The sequence below is a fragment of the Mastigoproctus giganteus genome, chromosome 2 (assembly GCF_048544385.1).
Source record: "Mastigoproctus giganteus isolate SK-2022 chromosome 2, ASM4854438v1, whole genome shotgun sequence".
NCBI lineage: Eukaryota > Metazoa > Arthropoda > Arachnida > Uropygi > Thelyphonidae > Mastigoproctus > Mastigoproctus giganteus.
In genome coordinates, this window is record NC_143576.1 from 120392534 (window position 1) to 120417830 (window position 25297).

At 38.8% G+C, this 25297-nt stretch overlaps 1 protein-coding gene across 1 annotated transcript in view; it reads right to left on the reverse strand.

Annotated features, from left to right (window-relative positions):
* Nucleotides 1-25297, reverse strand: part of Megf8 (multiple EGF like domains 8) — a 619502-nt gene that overhangs the window by 115219 nt on the left and 478986 nt on the right. Inside the window, exon 28 of the mRNA XM_090390015.1 lies at nt 11319-11583. Coding sequence (XP_090246141.1) covers nt 11319-11583 — 265 coding nt within the window. The remainder of the gene's footprint in view (nt 1-11318; nt 11584-25297) is intronic.

Sequence of the window (25297 nt, forward strand, 5' to 3'; positions counted from 1 at the left end):
CGGATCATCTAGCCTTATTGCTTGACTTTGATATCACGACCAAATATATCAGCAATGTAGTCAGGGAATGCTCCTTCAATTTTAGGAGAGCCCCCTGGGGCAAAATAAGAAATGAAATCTTAAATGTCAACTGGCAACCGTTATTTAGGAGTCAAGACCCAAATATAATTCTGGATATGCTGTACAACAACTTAGACCTAATTATCAAAAACTATACACCCAAGAGCCATGCAAAGGCAAACACTAATAAATTTCCTATGTGGTTCACAAAAGAAATCATTCAATTACTCAAGAAAAAACAACAAATGTTCATTAATTTCAAAAAAACACAGAGACATGACATTTACATTCAGTTCTCCATTCTAAGAAGGCAAATAAAAAACGATATCAATTTGGCCTATCAAAATCACTTAGCTAACCTACAGAATGCAATGCTAAACAGGCATGATATGGGTCCATTCTGGAAGCATTGGAAAATGGGTTATAAAAAACCCCAAAAACATGAACAAAATGGAGACCATTCAATCAGATGAATTTGCAAATTTCTACAGTGAACTATATACTGAAAAAGCTGATCACAGTAGTAAGCTTGATAACACCTCTCTCTCCACAGATTTCAGTGATACCCTGACACAATTTGAAGTCAATGCAGAGATTTTATTGAATACCCTCAACAAATTTAAATTAAGTTATGACACAAACACCGGCAGTTTCCCCATGGCACTCTGGAAACACTGCTTTGTTGTATTGCAACAACATCTTATACATCTGATCAAAGCCATTTTCAATAAGGGATCACTCCCCGGAATATTAAAGGAAACCACTATCACCTCTGTTTTTAAAAAAGGGTCTAAAGACACACCTTCCTCATTTCGACCCATACACAAATCTAATCCCCTAAGCAAGATTATTGAGAACCTCCTTTACTCTCAACTCTGCTCCTTCATGAAAAATAAATTCAGCCACATTCATCATGGCTTCCTAATGGGCAGATCTACAGTGACTAACCTACTCTCCATAGAACATGACATAAAACTTAGCCTTGACAATAACAATCAGATAGACATTATATACCTGGACCTACAGAAAGCCTTTGATTCAGTACCACACAAGTTGCTTTGCCTCAAATTAAAGCACATAGGTTTATCAAGTAATGCCTTATCACTTATGTCTAACTTCCTTGAAAATAGGAAAAGCAGAGTATATTTTGAAGGAAAATTCTCCTCCACTTTCCATATACAAAGGGGAGTCCCACAGGGTTCTCCTCTGGGGCCACTACTCTTTGCTGTATATATTAATGACATACAAGATGGTATGCAACATGTTGACATCAAAGTGCTCTCATATGCAGATGACTTGAAAATTTACAAAACCATCAAAACAACACAAGACTGTGAATCACTGGAAAATGGACTAGACACCATCACCCGATGGATCACAAACAATGGTCTAACACTAAACTTAAACAAATGCTGCACCATGTCTGTCGCAGACTATCACAAGAAACACAAGATTAATTATCCCTATAAAGCTAATAATCATCAGCTATTGAGAATACATGAGGTTTCAGATTTGGGAGTTTGGTTTTCTGAGAAGGGAAACTTCAACAAACATGTAAATAAAACTACAGCTAAGGCCTCCAAATCCCTTGGACTGGTTAAAAGAATCTGCTTCGATTTCACTAACGTTTTTAAAGGAAGAAATTTTAAAGGAAGAAACACTGCAGCTTTCCAATGAAATATCATTGGAAATGACGCTTCTACCAACAACTAATTCAAGTACTGGATTAAACTTCTCTAGTGGAGAGAAACATTAATGAGTTCGTAAACTTATTAACCGGAGCGGCATTACTGCATAATCAAATCAAACAATGATTAATACATATTCTCCGTGACAGTATAGTGCTTTCACAACTTGTCAATCATTTTGAGAGAACTAAATTCGAATCCCGTCAGAAACAAGAATTCTTAAAGGATTCACCGATTGGACAACAATTATTCGATCTCAATTAAAAGGAGCGTTTTTTTTTTTTTTTTTTTTTTTCCTGTAAATTATTCCGCGTTTATCAGCTTGTATAACATACAAATCAGCTCTTGAATACAAACTTATACCCATAACACGGACTAAGACAACGATGAACCCCAAAACAATCAAAGAAATACAGTACTTTTTAGCAATCAGCTGCCTATTTATATACTAACGCCATCTTGCGTTGTGCATTCTCAACACTTTCGGGAGGTTCTCTGTTCGCTTCATTCTAGAAAGATCGGTAACCCAATGATTACCGATTCGCCACTATTGTAATAATAGTAATAATATTGTAATAATAATAATAATAATAATAATATTGTAATAATAATGATATACCTGGCCTGCCTCCACGGGGCTGAGTGTGGACAACGTTGGGCCTCAGCAGGGGTCCAGCGGATAAATGGCCAGAAGAACAACGGTACACGACACTACACTCATACAATATCCATACACTTTTAAATCTCTGGCCTTTCCAGTAAACTGGCACACCTACAATGAAAGCAACGCGGAGATGGGGGAAACCCCTGGTGCCGCTTGACACTAAATACACTCTACACTCTATTGTAATAATAGATTCAATATTATTTCAGCGTATTTTATTCAAAAAGAAACAAAACTAACATTTTACAAAAAATCTGTGAGAAAAATGGATGTCATTTTAGAATCACCATACACTAATTCCTGCAGCGCTTTTCAAACTTCTTTTGGTCGCAGCAAAGTCGAAACTATAAATTCTGCACACAATGTGATCATTAGCAGCTATACTAAACCAGCCTCGCCGTCTACCCCGCACCCGCGATGGCAGACCTGGGGGTATGGCAGTTTTGCCACTGGGTCCTAGAATCTTTAGCAGTTACAAATAATCCCCGAAACCCTTCTGCACTTCAAAATCTTCCGCGAGTTTATCTTTAAAAATTAATAATTTAAGAATCAATCAAAAACAGTAATAAATGTACAAATAAAAAAATAATCGATGATAAAAACTTCACGAAATCCCAGGATCACTTTGCGGTACATATTTTGAAAATTCTAGAGTCCCAAACATTTTTTAATCTTTATTAAAATACTGTTGATACATCTCAAATCCCGTAATTCCAGACTTTGCTATACGCTATATTCCCCTCTTTCATTAATAAACAAACATAACAGAGGTGGTAAAATCATCTATCCCCCCCCCCACGCACAGACATTACAAATCGTGTGCATAGGGGACTGCCTCCCTTAAAAAAAGAAAAATCAACAGAGCCCAATTTCAAACCTATGTACTACAGGGCATACACAATTAGCTAGACCACACAAAGAGATCGGCTTGGGTCATCGCTAACGCACATGATGACATTCAGAGATTCAGATTTAAATCTACACTGCTATGAAAGTTGAGCATTTGAAAATGCTTGAGATTTGGAGTAGTCCATTATTATGTGTGATTTATACTGTGTCTGCTATAACAAGCGATTAAATTAACTAAGAGCTATCGAAAGTGAGTTCCGCCATAATTTGCCATCATATGGGAAACAGTAACCCCAGAGCAACGTATCAACTCTGCGGTACTACACTGACAGTGGTGGAGAATGAAAAGGACCTGGGGGTAATTGTGCAGGCAGATATGAAGTTCTCTGAGCAGTGCAGACGAGCTGCAAGAGTAGCTCATGGTGTCTTGTCAATGATATACAGGAATTTTTCTAGCAGGGATAAGGAGGTGATTATTCCCTTGTATAAGGCAATGGTTAGGCCACATCTTGAGTACTGTATACAGGTCTGCAGGCCTCATTTCAAGAAGGATGTAGAGCTGCTGGAACGGGTACAGAGAAGGGCAACAAGATTAGTGAATGGAACAAAGGGTTGCTCTTACGAAGAAAGGCTTAAGTTTTGCAAATTACAGAGTCTGGAGACTAGGCACCGGCAAGGTGATCTGATAGAGGTGTATAAGGCTTTGAATGGTTTGAGCATGCTCAATGCCAATGGGATTCTTCATCTTGCTCAGAATAATCACCTCAGAGGGCATAAATTCAAATTGAGGAAGGACGGATGTCGGATAGATGTGCGGAAATTTGCCTTTGGCCAGCGGTGGTTGGTTGGTGGAACCGACTTCCATCACTTGTTGTTGAAGTTGATAGCCTAAACAAATTTAAAGCTCAACTGGACAGGTATTTCGAACGAACGGTGGGGTGAAATGGGAGTGGTGTGTTGTTTTTTTTTTTTTTGGCTGATGCTGAATAAGCTTGCTTTCTTGCATCATATGCCTCTACTAATGCTAATGCTAATGCTAACGTACAGCTTATAAAAACAGCTTGCATGATGATAATCAACCCAATTCTAGAATATGCCTCACAAATCTGGAATCCTCACACTAAAATTCTTATAAAACAACTGGAACGTATTCAGAAATCCATAGTCAGATTCCTGGTGTACAAATCTAGGTTGGAATTGAACAAAAAATCCTACGATGAATGGTGCACACACTTCGGGATTGTACCACTATACCAAAGAAGAGCTGCGGCAGACTGCAAATTCTTAATGCATCTTGTGGCTGGAAAGTTGGATGCCCCCGAGCTGCTCTACCTCATAAACTTCAGCTGTCCTCCAAGAGTCTTGAGAAGACAAAATATGCTGGCACAAGAGCCATTCAAAACTGATCAACTCAGATTCCATTACTTTAACAGAACTACAAAATTGCTGAATGAAACCAACATTGATATCCTAAATGAAAACATTAATATCAAAAAAGAGCTACAAAGGTATTACAATCAAATTAATAGAGAATGAAAATAAATGACTAATTTAATAATAACAACAATAATAATACTATACAGATAGGTTTACTTAGCTTTAAGTTTAAAAAGTCATTGACAAAAAAAAAAAAAAAAAAAAAAAAAAAAAGGGATAACTATAAGATTATAATAACACAAATCAATCAGTGCAACTACTTTTTGTTAACTATCAAGAAAAGAAAACAACAAATGTTAGTAAAACATATTTCTCTGTTACCACAGCTTTGCTCAAATGCAAATCGCTTGTAACATATGATATGCATTGTATATGTTGTAAATTACCTTGTATATTTGAAATTGTATATTGATACCTGGCATTGTGTACAGTTTGTAAATAGAATGATTACTATATTGCTGCTGAAAAATTCCTCCTCTGTAAGGCTTCGGCTGTTTTGGAGTAATAAAAAAAAAAAAAAAAAAAACTCTGGCAGTGAGCTAGATGATTTTGTAATAACTGAGGGGAAACTGGAGGAGAAATTGTTGCAGATAAACATAAAAAAGGCATTAAGGAGGCAGCAAAGGAAGTAAGCAAACTCTTAGCCATAATTATGAGAGCTTCCTTGGACTCAGTGGAGGTACACATGGACTGGAGATGTGCAAATGCAACCCCAATTCACAAAGGAGGATCAAAGGGCGACACAAGTAATTATAGACCTGATAGTTTAACTTCTGTTCCAGGGAAATTAATGGAGGCACTGCAGGATCATCTAAACAAGACTTCAGTTATAGCTCGGACGCAGCAAGGTTTCATTAAGGGGAAGTTTTGTCTGACCAATTTGACTGGATATTACGAGGTGGTAACAAAGGAATTGGATGCAAGGAATAACTTTGATATCATATTTTTGGATCTTAGAAAGGCTTTTGATACTGTTGCACATGAAAGACTGCTGCACAAATTAGAGCAGTGTGGCATTGGAGGCAAATTGCTGCTATTGATAAAGGGATAGTTGAGTGTGAGAAGACAGAGTGGTAATCAATGGACACTGCTCTTTGTGGGCTAAGGTTCAGGGTCCATTGTTTCTTTCTGTATTTATAAATTTTATTGATGTATAAGTTTGCAGATGATACGAAGGTTGGCAGGGTTGTTAAGGACACTAATGACAGTACACTGGTGCAACAAGATCTAGAAAAGTTGAGCAGATGGGCTGAGAGGTGGCAAATGAAGTTTAATGTTGACAAATGTAAAGTACTACATATGGGAAGCAGTAACCCCAGATTAACGTATCAACTCTGTGGTACTACACTGACAGTGGTAGAGAATGAAAAGGACCTGGGGGTAATTGTGCAGGCAGATATGAAGGTTTTTAAGCAGTGCAGATGGTCTGCAAGAGTAGCTCATGGTGTCCTGTCAATGACACACAGAAATTTTTCTAGCAGAAATAAGGAGGTGATTATCCCCTTGAATAAGGGAATGATCAGGCCACACCTTGAGTATTGTATACAGATCTGGAGGCCTCATTTTAAGAAGGATGTAAAGCTGTTGGAACGAGTATAGAGAAGGGCAACAAGATTAGTGAATGGAATGAAGGGTTTCTCTTACAAAGAAAGGCTTAAGTTTTGCAGTTTACAGTGTCTGGAGACTAGGCACCTGCGAGGTGATCTGATTGAGGTGTATAAAGCCTTGAATGGTTTGAGCATGATCAATGTTGATGGGATTCTTCTTCTTGTGCAGAATAATCACCTGAGAGGGCATAAATTCAAATTGAGGAAAGTTGGTTGTAGGATAGATGTGCGGAAGTTTGCCTTTAGCCAGGGTAGTTGATTGGTGGAACAGACTTCCACCTTTTGTTGTGGAAGTTGATAGCCCAAATAAATTTAAGGCTGAGCTGGACAGGTATTTGGAATGAACGGAGGGGTGAAATGGGAGCAGTTTTTTTTTTTTTTTTTTTTTGGCTCATGTTGCATAAGTTTGTTTTCTTGCATCGTATGCCTCTATTAATGCTAATGTATAAAATCACTTGTTAATATTTTGCAGAACGCAGGGAAATGATTTCTATCAAGAGACTTTGTTTGTTTGTTTGTTTTGTTTGGTTTTTTTTTAGGAGCATTAGCAACTAAGGCCATATTGTTCCGGGGATATGCGGTGGTCATTCCCTGACCTTTCCACATCCTCCATATTTGGTGGTAACGGGCTCGAACCCCGGTCTAAGCAAGAAGCGTGTGCTATGCACGCTGCTCCTGCCCACCTGGCTATGGAGGCGCCCAAAAGACTTGGACTTTCGGCTTTTGCGACTGCTGTGAAGTAAGAGACATGTCGAGTGATATTGTAAGTGGTGTGCTGATGTCATAATTGGAACTTAGCAGTGACGACAACTTTTGTGCTGAAGCCTGGCAGTGAGTCAACCCATTATGCTACTGAGATGTTGGGAGGATTTGTCTGTTTGTTTAGTGATTTCATGATGCATCAGCATCTGAGGCCATATTGCACCAGGTCAAAAGGGTATAAAATATAAAAGTACAATATTATAATTAATTAATATATTATTATAAAAGAGTATATGATATAAAACAGTTATAAAGTATAAAACAATAAAACATTCTAGATAAAATTATATAAAACAATAAGTTGTAAAAACTTAAGTAAATCTGACATGTTTTCATTTTCCAATACAATGAGTGTACAAGGCTGAGACAGATGGGTAAAATACAAACAATGTTCATTATTAAAATATGTACATTCAATTAAAATATGACAGACTGTTAAAATGGTGTCACAATTTCTACATATAGGACAATCATCTGCCCTCAGCAGATAGCAATGCGTCAAGTGACAATATCCTATGCAGAGCTGAGATAGAACAACTTCCTCTTTCTGGTTCCTGCACAAACTAGACTGCCAATGTTTGATTACAGGCTTAATCTGGTATAACTTGTTTGCAGCCTGTCTGTGCTATGAGTGTGCCACTGCTATTGGGAAACCAATTTCTTTTGTATTAATTGCTTGCAGTCTGTATGGGGGGGGGGGGGAAATAACAGGCAAGAGTTAAAAATGGTCATTGATTTGGCTGTGTTTGCCAAATGATTTCCTAAGATCTCAAATGTGGTCAGGGATTCAGCAGAAATCTTCTTCTTAGGATTTATTCCGTTATTACAATGGGTCTCTTCAACCTAACATCAAAAAGTCATTCCTTTATTCTTTTTTTCCATTTTCTTCTATCTTCCCAATCTCCATCCACCAGTCCTCTTCTATTCATAGCTGCTCTCACACCCTCTATCCACGTCCTTCTTGGTCTTCCTCGTTTTTTTTTTTACTTCTCCATGACTCAGTACTAAGGGGAACACCTGTTGAATTGCACTTCTCTGACGATGGTCTTAGAACAACTTCCAGATACAGCTTAAACAAAGTGGGTGACAACAGAAGTTTGAAATAGTCCTTTGGAAGTCTTAAATTTTCTTGATATTTTTGAACTAATTTTTATACAGCATGTATTGTTCTTCTAGCAGAAATGAATATCAAATTCGGAATGAGAAAGGAGGCACAGTTTCTGTTGTATTCGGGACAGGACTGGATGAGGTTTTTTTTTTTTTTTTTTGATTTGGTAGTTGTTGGCGCATCGGCTTCTGTGGCCATATTGCACCTCCCAAGGTTTTTGCAGTACTTTGATCCAAGCCCGAGGCGGGAATCGAATCTGGATGAGGACTGAACTTCATTGATTATTAAGACCTGCAATGAACTGAGAGAATTGGTATATATAACACATTTTTGGTGGTGGATGGTTTCCATATGATCTAAGGCTAGCTCAATGGCGTGCAGCTCTACAGTGAATATGCTGCACTTGTGGGAGATCTGCTCAGATATTGTGGTGTTTGGGAAGAGAGCTGCAGATCCCACGGACACTTCTGGCTTTGAGCCATCTGTGTAGGCTGGCAAGAAATCAGAATGTTCAGATTGGTGTGCTGAAAAGAGCTGCAGGTAGACAGCAGATGTGCTGTCCTTTCCCCAGTTGTTAATAGAAAAGTTGCAGGCTGGGACACAAGCATGCCACAGTGGAGAAGGTTGCCCTGGTGACTGAGCAACATTATCTAACATTATGCCCAAATCTGAGTAGCTTTTGGATAGGAATACCAAATGGATGATTGGCAGTCTGGCAAGTATTGTATAGATTTTCGCAATATAGCTCAAAAATGGGTGTCCACGTGGGGTAATCTGGTAGGGATTTCAGTTTCAAAGCTTACTGTAGGGATAACTGTTTCCTACAAAGCGATAATGATGGCTTGTTCACTTCGACATAGAGGCTCTGGATAGGAGATGTTCAAAATGCTACAGTGGCAATACGAATCACCTGATGGTGGATGGGATTCAGCCATTGGAGTACACTGAGTCTAGCAGATGCATATACCTGGGATCTATAATCTAACAGATTGCACAAGTGCATGATAGTGGTGCAGCAAAGTGCATTGGTCAGTGCCACAAGAATTAGATGAGATTAAACATAGGATATTCAAGCCTCTCACGCTCTTTGCATGTAGTTGACGGACGTGCTGTAGAAAGATCAACTTTTTGTCAAATATGAGCCCCAAAAATCTAGTCTCAGGTACTACTGGAATAGCATTTTGTCCAAGCCTCAGTTCAGGTTCAATGTGAAGATTGCATTTGCGGAAAAAATGCATGCAAACTGTCTTTTGTGGAGAGAACTTGAATCAATTATTCACTGTCCATGACACGTGGTCGATGGCATGTTGCAATTGCCTCTCAATTACTCTCATATTGCAGGATTGAGAGAATAACCTAAAATTGCCAAAATAGAGGGCATAGTTTACAGTTGATGGGAAGTTGTTCTGTGACAGAATTCACTTTGATGGAAAAAAGTGTAACACTTAAAACTGATCCTTGAGGTACTCCTACTCCCTCCTCTTGGCTGAAGGAACAAGAGAGGGTAAATGGGATAAAAAGCTTTGAAAAAAGCTGGGAGATGACCTCTAAGGCTGATGCTATAAAGGTCTTTTAAAATCCCAAATCTCCAAGTTGTGTCATAAGCTTTTTCTATAACTAAGAACAAGAAAAACCAAATGGAAGTTTTAAGCCTGATTAAATGGTCCAGTGAACCTATTCCTTCAGAAGCCTGTTGGGAGGAACTGAAGCAGTTTTGAACTGCAATAGTAGTAGTAGTTTTCTGTTAGAAGGATTCTGCATATGTGCATGATACTGCAAATGGTGATATTTGTTTCTTTGCTTCCAGGCATATAAGTTTTGCATTTTGGAATATTTCTCTCTCTCTCTTCATGTTTCACAGGCTTTGGAATAGATAAAATGACTGCTTCTACAGTTTGGTCACTAAAGACTGTGCAGAATGTTCAATATGGGATGTGTTCCTTGGACCCACAGGAAACAGAAAGTGCTTGTGAGATTTCTGGCATTTGAAGCATCTGATTGGGTTTGGTATATATGGTTATATGACATTTTACAAATATTGGTGGATTTCGTAAGTTAAATGTTAGTACAATATTTCCAATGGGAATTAATGAGCCATCTCTTTTAATGTGAATTCTCTTGGCCTGAATGATATTTTGATCTGAGAATTCCTATGCAATTTCTTCATCAGGGACATGTAGAAGGGGTGCCTCCATAGCCAGGTAGGCAGGAGCAGCAATACGTAGCACACGTTTCTTGATTAGACTGGGGTTCAAGCCCGTGCCCACCAAATACGGAGGATGCGGAAAGATCAGGGAATAACCACCACATATCCCCGGAGCAATATGGCCTTAGTTGCTAATGCTCCTAAAAACCAAATAACATACAAACAAACAAACAAACAAACATAGAAGGTACCATTCTGGTGTCACTCCTTTCAAGTAGTTTAAAGTGGCATGAGGGGATATTAAGTGCCTGTGTTATTTCAACAAGCCAATCTCCTGATATTACTCAGCGAATAATTTTTGGTGAGGGAGCAGTTCCTAAACAATTCAGAAAAGGAGAGAGCTTGCTGATGGGCTGACCAGTCAGTGAGTGTGTAATAGACAGGTAATTAGACAGATGACTTTAAACAGAAGCAAAAGGGAAAAATATAGAACCATGGAATGGGCTTTTCAACAATAAGATTTTGGCCCTTCAATCAGTCCATATAAAACCTTAAGTAGGTAATCCACTTCAATCGAGTCTCCTTGCAAGCACCTAGTTTCCAAGCACTGCAACTTGTAGAACTGAAGCTTTTTGTGGTAAGAGTGTCCTTTTGTGCTCTTGACTAATCTGGTTTCTCTTTTCTGTACCCATTCCAAGATATACTAAGTGAATCAAAAAATGTGGAGGCCTAATTATATTAAATTTGTTTTCTTTTTCTGTGACTAGTAGAACCCAATTTTCACTGAAATAATTCAATATTTCATTAATTTTATTTATTTATATTTTGAATTGTATAGACTTGAACATTGTGGAATACTTCAGTGTTGTACATAATGGGAACACATGCCTGTAGTATATTTGGGATTGAATAATCAAGATTTCAAAAGAAATATGGAGGCTGAAAGTCAAACACAAATTATAGAAATATGTATGGTTTATATAAAGTAAAAATTTACCTGGTAAAGGTCTCCCATAGAGCAAAACTGAAGAGCGATGGCATTCTCCTCCAACTGGTCCTAGGATTCCACCTTCAATACAGAGGCCTTGTCCATCTACTGAAAGACCTGAAAAGGCACACCAACCACAATGAGGATAAGACAGACAATGGGCTGACTGATTATGCTTCCAACATGGAACAGGGCAGTTAGATTTATAACCCTGAAGTACAGGGCCGCACGAACCACCTTCACAGCGAAGAAGTTCAAAACTGGGAGATATACACTAGAAAGATTTTTTAAAACACAAGAATCTTTTAGCTTCAATTCACAAAAAGTTACAGCTGACATTAGTAGCAAGGGTATCATTATAAAGTATCTAGTGGGAATTTCCCATGGATAAGCCAGTAGCATCAAATTATGGATCTTTGTATCACAACTTGTGATTTTTTTTTTTTTTTTTTTAAGATTTGGACATTACAATTACTGCCTGACAAGATGAAAATTCTCACTCAGACATTTCAAATTCAAGCAACTTATGATTAACACTTACAATATAACACTTTACATATTTAGAAACTTTTTAATTTTTTAGTTGTACAGCAAAAAAGCAAAAAAAAACAAAAAACTTGCAATATATTTAAATACATAAATATTATAATCAAAAGATCTGGTATGCATAATCCAAATTATATAGCCATTAATTATGATTATTACCAACTATGTATTTGGAGTGTAAAAACAATTTTTACAGCAATTTTACTGTCTAATTTTAAAAACAAATAAGAGGCCCAGAGAGAGATATCATAAATTGCTCTCAAACACAACCAAGGAACTAGGAAGTTATGCATACATTAGAGAGTTAATTCAAGTTCCCTTTTTTATGAATATGAAATTCATATTCATAAAAAAGTTCTTATGAATTTTAGACATACTCAGGATCCAGTGTAGCATGGTATTTTTAGTTCACATGGTTTGATCATGCATTATATCTATAAAATTGTGTGTGTGCGGGCGCACGCACACAAGGGCCATGGAAGATACCATAGTCCCATTCAGGAGTCCAAAACAGTGATGTAGACTGTTACTTAAGCTACAAGTCTCTAACCTAGAGTCCTGTATGGGTCCACTGACCACCTTACCCACACTGTCTATAATAAAAGAGAGAAAAAGTTGCAACTCAACTTTTTTCTCTGTCATAATAATGCAATATTGTTATTTTAAAATTAAAACAAATTAATCAATATTAAAACTTTATTGTATAAATACAAACACAATTAAAAATAATTAAATTAATAAAAAGGAATAAAAAATTCATAATAAAATGAATTTTACTATTTATTTATCATTATCATCATTGTTATTATTATTTAAGTTGCTACGTGGAAACAAGGCATCAATAATATCCAGGTACAGCTTTATTCTTCTCTTTGGAAAGTTGGATACAGAAAACTATATTACCTACTGTTGGCATGGGTAGCATGAACTAAATCCTCCTTGTCCTGCCAGAGGGAGAGAATGGGCTTAATAAAGACCTGTCCTGTCAGAGAGGGAGGGAATGTGCTTTATCAGATCTAGATGTATACCCCAAAATGTACCCTCTAATTTACACAAATTGCTTAATTGGAAAAAAAACAACAAACACTGTTCACAAGAGTTTCATAATTAGGGAGAATTGCATTCACCAGCATCCCACTCACAATTTATGGGCCAGATTTCAAGTTTCAAGTAGAAACTTTGAAGGCTTACATTTTTAAATTCGGCACAGCTACTTCCATCAATGTAGACAGATTGTTCTCCTCTTTTTAAATGACTTTCTGGGATAAAAGCCAGATTTACAATGAATCACAATGAAAAATATACTATTGTTTACAAAGGTATCTTATATTATCCTTTTGCTATTTTTAAATACGGAATATAATGAAATTATAACTGTAATAAACTGTAATTAAATCTTACTCCATATAATAGCATTTTGGTGCATATTTTAGTTTATTTTAATGCATATTTTATTTCTTTTTTTCAGTGCTCATTATCCAAAGTATAGAAATAACAATATCTTATTTTTAGTATTATTCACGTCTGAAATTTTATCATTGTGTGTGTGTGTGTGTAGTTGCACGTGCACATGAGAGAGGGGGAAAGAGAGAGAGATTGCCATTAGTCACAATTAAAGATTATCGATTGTAATTGATAATTTTTAGTTGGCTATGCACGTCTTAATCTTCATTTTTCTGAACATCATGTCTTTGTGTGTGCTAGGTGCAGAGACAGTGAAGAAATTAGGTGGCAACTCAGCGTTCTGATGGGCGTTTATGAGAGTTTGAGGTGTAGGGTAAATGCCCTTGTAGAAATTAATATGAGTGGCCCATCAAGCTCTCAGCTGCCCAAATCAAAGCCAGAGCTCACCGCTGTGCATCAGGCAACAGAGCAGCAATCTCCAAAGCACAATGCGCAGGTCCCACAGGAGCTAGTTATTGTCGGTGACTCTACTGTCAGGGAGAGGGGGAATATATTATGCAAAAGGATAGGTGGAATAGGACCAGAGTATGTCTGACAGGGGCTAAAGTTGATGACATTGTAGAGCAGATATCATCTTTTAGGGGCACAACAGTTGATATTGTTGTCGTTGGCACTAATGACCTTAAGAGTAAGAGATTTACTTAACAAGTACAGGTCAACATTGAAAAAAAGTTGCGAGTTAGGGTTAAATTTGAAAGTGTCTGCAATTCTGCCCAGACACGATAGGAGGGAGTATATGACGGGAGCCTTGTCAATCAATTTGCCCCTGGAGAGACTGTGCAAGGCTCATGGGGTAGAATTTTTTTCAGTGTGGTCTGTGATTGCTAACAGGAGAGTCTGCTTCTACAGGGACGGGATACACTTAAATAGAAAGGGTGCAAGAATGCTGATGCTAACGAGCCAGTGTTAAGTGGGTCGCAACACTGTTAGCCTGGAGAATTCATAGACTAAAAGATTAACAATAGCCACAGACAGAGTCGAAAGTGATTCTTGCACTGTTTCTATTCTAAATAAATTTGATGAATTTGAAGTGCTTATCAAGACATCAAAGGTAGATATTGTTGGGATATCAGAGACATGGTGTCAGACAGATATAAGCACAGCAGAATTGGAATTTGGGGAGTACAATGTGTACAGAAAGGATAGACAGGTTAGGAAGGGAGGAGAGGTTATGCTGTTAGTTCAGAAACACATAAAATCTAAGGAAGTGCATCCAGTTGATATGGGTGGACAGTGCAATGTTGAGTCAGTCTGGTGTTACATTTTCCCTTTCCCAGGTGTGACTGGGAAAGGGAAAATGAGAGTAGGAGCATGTTATAGGCCCAATGACTCTGATGAGTACAACAAACAATTGTGCAGGGAAATAGAGTGGGCCAGTAAATCAAAATGTCTTGTAATGGGAGATTTTAACTTTCTAGGTACTGACTGTAACTTGTGGATTGGTCACTCACATGCTAGCAAGACTTTGTGGATTTATTGGAGGATTGTTTTAAAAAGCAACATGTTTGAAGGACAACCAGAGGGAGTAATACTCTTAATCTGATTATCAGCAGTGATTATTTCTGCATTAAGAATTTGCAGATAAAAGAACCACTAGGTGACAGTGATCACAGTGTACTGATGTGGGATTTACTTAAATATGTAACTACCATCAAGGGTAAAGGGAAGGGATTTTGGTTTCGTAAAGGTGATTACAGTGGTCTCAGACAGTTTTTAAATTCTATACAGTGGGATCAATTGATGATATTAAAAACAGCAAATTTTAAATGGGAAGCCTTCAAAGAATTAATCTTGAAAGCTACTAGGCTTTTCATAAGAACTAAGAAATGCTGTTCAAGATTGAGATCTAAATTGATGCCAGATGAACTAACGAGGTTCGTGGCAGAGAAGGAAAATGCATGGGATGCATATAAATTATCAGGTGACACAGAAGCCTATGGCAGATATAAGCTAGTCTGTAATCAAGTCACAAAATTCTATACAATGGGATCAACTGATGATATTAAAAACAGAAAATTCTAAATGGGAAGCCTTCAAAGAATTAATCTTGGAAGCTACTATGCTTTTCAGAATTAACTTTCTTACTTACGACCAACTAAGAAATGCTGTTCAAGATTGAGATCTAAATTGATGCCAAGTGAACTAATGAGGCTCGTGGCAGAGAAAGAAAATGCATGGGATGCATATAAATTATCAGGTGACACAGAAGCCTACGGCAGATATAAGCTAGTCTGTAATAAAGTCACAAAGGAGGTTATGCAAGCAAAGACGAGAAATCCTTGGCAAAGGATGCAAAGAAAGACAACAAAGACTTCTTTACTTATGCAAACTCTAGAAGGAAGGGGATGAATCAGATTGGTCCACTTGATGCTGGTTTGCCTGTTGATCCTGCTCAGATAGCTGACAAACTGAATGAGTATTTGCATCTATATTCACTGTTAGGAATTCTGTAAGAAAGGGGAAGGACAGAAGTTTACTAAATTCTAACTAAATTCTTGAAGTTAAACAAAAAAAAGGCACCTGGGACAGATGGAATCTATCCAGTTATATTGAAGGAGGCAGTGAGGGAAGTAAGCAAACTTTTAGCCATAATTATGAGAGAAACCTTAGATTCAGGAGAGGTTCCTATGGACTGGAGAGGTGCAAATATATCCCCAATTCACAAATGGGGTTCAAATAATTACAGACCTATTAGTTTAACATCTGTTCTGGGGAATATAATAAAGTCACTGGTTAAAGAAGTGATGCAGGATCACCTAGACAAGGCTGCATTAATAGGTCAAACCCAGCATGGGTTTGCTAAGAGGAAGTCTTGTCTGACAAATTTGATTGGATACTACAATGTGGTCACAAAGGAACTGGATGCAAAAAATACTTTTGATATCATATACTTGGATTTCAGGAAAGCTGTTGCACATGGAAGACTGCTGTACAAGTTGGAGCAGTATGACATTAAGGGCAAGTTGCGGCAATGGATAAAGGGATAAACTTCTTTACTTATGTAAAGATTTATTACTTATGTTCATTTATTACCACACTCTGCCATCTCACACTCAACCATCCGGTTGAGTGTGAGATGGCAGAGAGTGGTAATAAATGAACATTGCTCTACGTGGACTAATGTTATTAGTGGGGTGGGCGCCTCTGTAGCCAGGTGGGAAGGAGCAGCAGTGCGCAGCACACACACTTCTTGATTAGACCGGGGTTCGAGCCCATCACCACCAAATACGGAGGATGCGGAAAGGTCAGGGAATGACCACCGCATATCCCGGAGCAATATGGCCTTAGTTGCTAATGCTCCTAAAAACCAAATAACTAACTAACTAATGTTATTAGTGGAGTCCCCTAGGGTTCGGTGCTGGGCCCATTACAAAGGTTGTTAATGACAGTAAAGACAGTATGCTACTGCAACAGGATCTAGAAAAGTTAGACAGATGGGTTGAGAAGTGGCAACTGAAGTTTAACATTGACAAATGCAAAGTACTGCATACGGATAGCAGTCACCCAAGAAAAACGTACCAACTGTGTGGTACTACACTCAGGGAGGTGGAGAATGAAAAAGACATGGGGGTAATTGTGCACTCAGATACAAAGTTCACTGAGCAGTGCAGATGAGATACCAGAGCTGGTCATGGTATTTTGTCAATGATATATAGGAATTTTGCTAGCAGAGACAAGGAGGTGATTATCTCTTTGTATAAGGCAGTGGTCAGGCCACACCTTGAGTACTGCATACAGGTCTGGAGGCCTCATTTTAGGAAGGATATAGAGTTGCTAGAACAAGTACAGAGAAGGGTAACAAGATTGGTGAAAGGAACAAAGGGGTGCTCTTACCAAGAGAGGCTTAAGTTCTGCAAGTTGCAGCATCTACAGACTAGGCACCTGCGAGGTGATCTGATTGAGGTGTACAAGGTCTTGAATGGTTTCAGCAGGCTCAATGCTGATGGGCTACTTCGGCTTGCTCAGATTAAGAACCTGAGGCGGCATACATTCAAAGTGAAGAAAGACAGATGTAGAATAGATGTGCAGAAGTTTGCCTTTAGCGAGTGGGTAGTTGATTGCTGGAACAGACTTCCATCTGTTGCTGTGGAAGTTGACAGCTGAAATAAATTTAAGGCTGAACTAGACAAATATTTGGAGTGACCGGATGGGTGAAATGGAAAGGTTTTATTTATTTATTTATTTTTTTTTTGGCTGATGCTATATAAGCTTGCTTTCTTGCATTGTATGTGTCTAGTTGTTGTTGTTGTTATGGGGATTTGATGGCGAATAAGCTACCTTGACTATGATGTGCCTCTTCATTTATTATATAAAGAAGGGGGAAAGTTTCATAAATTCAGAATTGATTAAAAAGTCCAGTTTGCTTTAAGAAGTTGAAAAATTCGGAAATATCTCCATTGTCTCCAATGAGATTCTCTAAAGTTATTGGTTTACCAAAGTTAACCAGTGACAGCAGGGTTGAAGTTCTGTCTTGTTTATAGTAAGGGCAGTCAATGAGAATGTGTTTAGTACTCAGATTTATATTACAAAGTGGACACTGTCGCAGGTTGTCCCCTGTGAGTAAATAAAGGTGGGTCAGATAAGTATAACCTATTCTTGCTCTTGAAAGGACTACTTCTTCTCGTCTTGATGTGTGGACACTGGGGCACCAAATTTTCGGATCATGTTTAAATTGAAAGAGTTTATTGTTAATTTGAGAGTGCCATATTGCTGTCCATTCTGACAGGCATGCAGCCTGAATGGTTAATGCATAGTCTGATGGCAGAACAGGGATATTAGTTAATTCTAAGGTAGTTGGATTTTTTGCAGCTTTATTAGCCAGTTCATTGCCCAAAATGCCAAAATGAGTTGGAATCCAGCAGAAGGTGACCAGTTGATGGTTTTCAGTTTGTAGTAATATGCTTCTCATTTTGTCTAGAACAGAGTGAACTTTATCTGAGGAGCTACCATAAAGCCATGATTGAGCTGAGGGAATCAGTGTAAATAACAGATTTTATAGCACAGCCAGAAGAGAGATTTTGTAAAGCTAGTTTAATTGCATATAATTCAGCAGAAGATAGTGAATTCAGATGGAAGGGATGCTGAAATAATGGTATTTGGAAACACTGTAGCTGCTCCGACATTTGAATTAGATTTAGAGCCATCTATATAAATTGGAGAAAAATCAATGTATCTTTGAGTGAGCGCTTCATGAAGTTGTTTGATATTTGATGTTTGTAAAATGTTCTTTCCCCATTGACAGAGGTAAGTGCCACAGGTTGGTATAGGAGGTGGAACCCACGGTGGTCGAGTACAAGTTGTTACCTGTTGAACGGAATGGATGGAAACATTCCAAACTTGCATCAGTTCAAGAAGCCAAAGACCAGACCAGCCGGCTTTGCAATGCTAGGTTTATTTCTGAAAAGGTTGTCTAATGGTGGATTGAACAGGTGTGACTGAATCGGATGCGTGGCACAACTTTGTATCTAGACAGCATACTTCAATAACAATGTTTTCCTACGTAAAGTTAGTGGGGGCTTGTGGGCATCAATGTAGAGACTACGTGCTGATATTGTTCAGAAAGCACCAAGTGCAAGCCTCAAAGCACTGTGTTGAACTGGATCAAGCCAGCGCAATGCACTCAATCTGGTTGAATCACAGATGGGAGCTCCATAATCAAGACAGGATCTGATTAATGCCTGACAGAGCCGAAGCAGAGATGTATGATCTGCGCCCCATGTTTGGGAGGATAAAGCACTGAGTATATTTAACTTTTTTAGACAGGAAGTACGTACATTTTTAATATGCTCTATAAAATTTAACTTGTTGTCAAGGGTTAATCCTAGAAATCTGATGCTATTAGTGATTGGGATGGGGACATTATAAATTTGAAGTTCAGGATCTGGATGAAGTTTGCATTGCCTACAAAAATAGACAGCAACTGTTTTCTGCTGCGACAGTCGAAGCCATTGAGGCTGGCCCACTGTTGTATTTTATTAAGTGAAATCTGAAGCTGCCGTTCAATAGACCTCATGTTTTGGGAATGGCAGGAGATGGAAAGGTCATCTGCATAAAGTTAGGTCTCAACTGTATTTGGAAGCTGTCTAGTGATGGATCTATTATTCTAAGAGCAAACAGAGTGCCACTTAGTACTGATTCCTGTGGAACTCATTCCTGCATGAACGTTGTGGAGAAGGCATGTTGGTACTGAACTTGAAATAATCTAGTACGTAGAAAGTTCTGAACAAATATAGGAAGGTTGCCCTGCAGACCAAGGGAGTAAAGATCACAAAGTATGCCATGCCGCTAGGTGGTGTCAAAAGCCTTCTCTTTATCTATTGACACCATTACAAGATGTTCATGTCAACAAAGGCATTTCGAATGGTGAATTCAGAATTGATCATAAGATCTAAGCATGACCTATTTTTACAAAAGCCATATTGACTCTGGCTCATTATATGTTCTAACTCAATGATCCAAACTCACACTCAATTCTAACTCAATGAGTTCAATCAGTTCTAACTCAATGAGTCTTCTGTAGACAATTTTTTCAAGGATTTTGCTCAGGCAGCTTGAGAGAGATATTGGTCTATTGCTATGGGGGTTAGTTGGATCTTTCCCAGGCTTTAGGAATGCCAAAACGAGTAGAGTGATGCCAAGAAGTTGGAAAAACATTTTCTAAAAATATATGATTGTAAAAAACTAGGAGCAAGCGAAAAGCTTTCTCATCAAGATGTTGTAGCATGACATAATAAATCCCACCAGACCCGGCAGCACCATTGTGGGCTAATGGCATGCAAAAGTTCAGAGTACTGCTGCGGTTTGTTATATGGAAGAAGGCAGGCTGTTTGAAAGTTAATGGCATGCTTTTCTCTAGTGTTTTTAATTTGTTGGAATGATGTAAAATAGGCTGATGCTGCTCTGCTAAGATTTCAGCAAAAGTATTGCCAAAAGCATTAGCAATATCTAAGGAACTTGATAGGTCTTGCCCTTTCCAGGAGAGGATTGGAGAAGGTATGATAGGAAACTTATCAGATAAGTGTCTAATTTTTTTCCATATAATTTTGGATTCAGCGTTTCTGTTAAAGGTCGATGCAAAACAGGTCTAGGATTCTTTCTTGGCTTGCCTTTGTATAAAACGTGATTTTGCCCTTAACTTTTTATAATTTTTTTTTTTTATATATAAACCCCAAACACGAGAGGTATCAGAACCTATAGTACTTAGTACCGTGCTTGGGTTGGAGGTTGAGAAGACGAAAGAAGATATTTGTTGACATTGGACCTTGAACTTCTGTAGACTGTAATTTTCAGGAAATACGTATGAAGGAAGGTTGTTCCAGAAAATGGCAGTTGAATGAATAAACGAGGAAGATGAAAAGTTGGTTCTGTGAGTTTGAAGTTGAACAGTAAATGGATGTTGGCTGGTGGCGGCACATGTTTGGACTGTTTTGAAAGAGAGAGTGGGAATTATAGAATCCAATTCAGAAGAACAGTGCCCATGGAAGTATCTGTAGAAGAGGCATGCAGCAGAAACAGTATGTCTATGATACAGTGAGTGGAGTGAATGAATCATTAATTAACCTAATAGCCCTCTTCTGAATGGAATCAAGAAGCCTGAGAGAGGTTTTGGAGGCACCACCCTAGATGTGGGAACAATATGCCATGACAGGGCAGATTTGTGATTTATACAGAGTGAGCAGCTGTTTGGAAGAAAAGTAACGCTGAGAGCAAAAGAGAAAACCAAGTTTTTTAGATACAGAGGAAGCAATATTTGTAATGTGCTTGTGCCAAGAGAGATTAGAAGTCAGGGTAATCCCCAAAAGAGATATAACATTTTGCCTAGAAATCGGAGTGTCACTAAAGATAATCATAGGAGCAGAAGAATCCTTTTTGCGAGATAAAAGGCAAGACTGAGTTTTAGAAGGGTTGAAATCAACTAAGTTGTCTTTGCCCCACCGGAGAATTACCTGAAGATAGGCATTTAAGGAATCGGTAGCAGATTTTCGAGAAGTTGAAGCTGATTGAGCAGGGCAAAGTATCTCAAAGGAATACAATGTGCTATCGTCGGCAAAACTATGGATAGGATTTCCAGTCAATGGAAGATCATTAATATACAAAAGGAAAAGAGTGGGAGAAAGAACTGAACCTTGGGGGACACTGGCATTAGTGGAGAAGTTAGAAGATAGAGAGCCATCAGCCTCAGTGAGCAAACAGAGAGAAAACTGGATAACCAATTATTAAAAACAGTTGGCAAACCATAAGATGGAAGCTTGTTTAGAAGACTTTTATGCCAAACACGATCGAAAGCCTTTGAGATGTCAAGAGCAACTACTTGTGTTTCACCGAACCTTTCCATTGAATTAGTCCAAAAGTGGGTACCATAAGCCAGAATATAACCAGAGGATCGACATTGACGGAATCCATACTGGCAATCGTTGATCAGACGGAAGGTTTCTAGGTAGTTTAAGAGTTGGCGGTTAATTGATTTCTCCATTACTTTAGAAAGAGTAGAAGTAATTGCAATGGGACGATAATTGGATGGGAGGGATTTGTCACCCTTTTGGTGACAAATCCAACCTCAAATCCAAAATCATATCCAACCTCACTGGTTGGATATGAGCAAATTTCCAAGCAGGAGGAAAAACACCTTTGGAATAAGAAAGTGAAAAAAGGCGGCAAAGAATAGGAGTAAGTTCAGGAGCACAGGTTTTGGGAACAAGTGGAGAAATACCATCGGGACCTGGAGCTTTCTTAGCATCAAGATTCTTCAAAATCCTTTTGACATCCTTTTGGTGGAAGAGCACAGATGGCATTGAATGGAGCATGTTGGGAATGGTGGGAGGTGTTTTACCAAGATCATTAATACATGAGTTGGAAGGAAAATGGGATGCTAGCAGGTCAGCTTTAGCATTTAGCATTAGCATTAGTAGAGGCATTTGATGCAAGAAAGCAAGCTTATGCAGCATCAGCCAAAAAAAAAAAAAAAAAAAAATAAAATAAAATAAATAAATAAAAAATAACCACTTCCACTTCACCCCTCTGTTCGTTCGAAATACCTGTCCAGCTGAGCCTTAAACTTATTCAGGCTATCAACCTCCACGACATGGGATGGAAGTCTGTTCCACCAACCAACCACCTGCTGGCTAAAGGCAAATTTCCTCACGTCTATCCTACATCTGTCTTTCCTCAATTTGAATTTATGCCCTCTCAGGTGATTATTCTGAAAGAATCCCATCAGCATTGAGCATGCTCAAACCATTCAAGACTTTATACACCTCTCTCAGATCACCTTGCTGGTGCCTAGTCTCCAGACACTGTAATTTGCAAAACTTAAGCCTTTCTTCGTAAGAGCACCCCTTTGTTCCATTCACCAATCTTGTTGCCCTTCTCTGTACTCGTTCCAGCATCTCTACATCCTTCTTGAAATGAGGCCTCCAGATCTGTATACAGTACTCCAGGTGTGGCCTGACCATTGCCTTATACAAGGGAATAATCACCTCCTTATCCCTGCTAGAAAAATTCCTATATATCATCGACAATACACCATGAGCTACTCTTGCAGCCCGTCTGCACTGCTCAGAGAACTTCATATCTGCCTGCACAACCACCCCCAGGTCCCTTTCATTCTCTACCACTGTCAGTGTAGTACCACAGAGTTAGCATTAGCATTAGTAGAGGCATTTGATGCAAGAAAGCAAGCTTATGCAGCATCAGCCAAAAAAAAAAAAAAAAACCCACTTCCACTTCACCCCTCTGTTCGTTCAAAATACCTGTCCAGCTGAGCCTTAAACTTATTTAGGCTATCAACCTCCACCACAAGGGATGGAAGTCTGTTCCACCAACCAACCACCCGCTGGCTAAAGGCAAATTTCCTCACGTCTATCCTACATCTGTCTTTCCTCAATTTGAATTTATGCCCTCTCAGGTGATTTTTCTGAGTTAGAGGAAGAATCCCATCAGCATTGAGCATGCTTAAACCATTCAAGGCTTTATACACCTCTATCAGATCACCTCGCTGGTGCCTAGTCTCCAGACACTGTAATTTGCAAAACTTAAGCCTTTCTTCGTAACAGCACCCGTTTGTTCCATTCACTAATCTTGTTGCCCTTCTCTGTACTCGTTCCAGCAGCTCTACATCCTTCTTGAAATGAGGCCTCCAGACCTGTATACAGTACTCTAGGTGTGGCCTGACCATTGCCTTATACAATGGAATAATCACCTCCTTATCCCTGCTGGAAAAATTCCTGTATATCATTGACAATACTCCATGAGCTACTCTTGCAGCCCGTCTGCACTGCTCAGAGAACTTCATATCTGCCTGCACAACCACCCCCAAGTCCCTTTCATTCTCTACCACTGTCAGTGTAGTACCACAGAGTTGATACGTTGCTCTGGGGTTGCTGTTTCCCATGTGTAGTACTTTACATTTGTCAATGTTAAACTTCATTTGCCACCTCTCAGCCCATCTGCTCAACCTTTCCAGATCCTGTTGCAGCAGCATAGTGTCAGTCGTGTCCTTGACAACCCTGCCAACATTTGTATCATCTGCAAACTTGGACATTAAGCTTGATATACCATCATCAATATCATTTATAAATACAGAAAACAATAATGGACCCAACACTGAGCCCTGAGGGACTCCACTAATAACATTACTCCACGATGAGCAGTGTCCAATGATTACCACTCTCTGTCTTCTACCCCTCAACCACCCCTTTATCCATAGCAGCAATTTGCCTCCAATGTCACACTGCTCCAATTTGTGTAGCAGTCTTCCATGTGCAACAGTATCAAAAGCCTTTCTAAGATCCAAGTATATAATATCAAAGTTATTCCCTGCTCCAGTTCTTTTGTGACTGCATCATAATATCCAATCAAGTTGGTCAGGCAAGACTTCCCCTTAACAAAACCATGCTGTGTCTGAGCTATAACTGAAGTCTTGTCTAAATGATCCTGCAGTGCTTCTTTAACCAGTGCCTCCATTAATTTTCCTGGAACAGAAGTTAAGCTCACAGGTCTATAATTACTTGTGTCAGCCTTTGATCCTCCTTTGTGAATTGGGGTCACATTTGCACATCTCCAGTCTATGGGTACCTCCCCTGAGTCCAAGGAAGCTCTCATAATTATGGCTAAGGGTTTGCTTACTTCCTTTGCTGCCTCCTTTAATATAACTGGATAGATCCCATCCACCCCGGGTGCCTTTCTTGTGTTTATCTTCAACAGTTTCTCCTCCACTTTACTCCCAGTTATTTCAAGATTCTGTAGCTTACTGCTAGAGTTGAATACACCTCTGGCATTCCCCTTGCTGAATAACTCCTCATGTGTGAATGTCGATGCAAAATATTCATTTAGTTTGTTAGCTACCTGAGCAGGATCATCAACAGTTGACCCATCAATATCAAGTGGACCAATCTGATTCATCCCCTTCCTTCTAGAGTTAACATAAGTAAAGAACTCTTTGCTGTTTTTCTTTGCATCCCTTGCCAAGGATTTCTCGTAATCTGCCTTTGCCTGCCTAACCTCCTTTGTAACTTGGTTGCATATCAACTTGTACCTATCATAGGCTTCTGTGTCATGTGTTAATTTGTAAGTATCCCATGCATTTTTCTTCTCTGCCATATGCCTCATTAGTTCATCTGACATCCATTTTGGCCTAAACCTTGAACAATATTTCTTAGTTGGTATGTAAAGCCTAGTAGCTTCCAAGATAAGTTCTTTGAATGCTTCCCATTTTGAATTTGCTGTTGGTAACATCATCAGTTGGTCCCACTGTATAGAATTTAAATACTGTCTCAGTCCATCGTAGTCGCCTTTACGGAAGAAATAACCCTTCCCTTTACCCCTAATGGTAGTTACCTCTTTGAGTAAATCCCACTTCAGCACACTGTGATCACTGCCACCTAGTGGTTCGTTTATCTGCAGATTCTTAATGCATGAAGAATCACTGCTATTAATCAAATCAAGAGTATTACTCCCTCTAGTTGCCTCCCGAACATGCT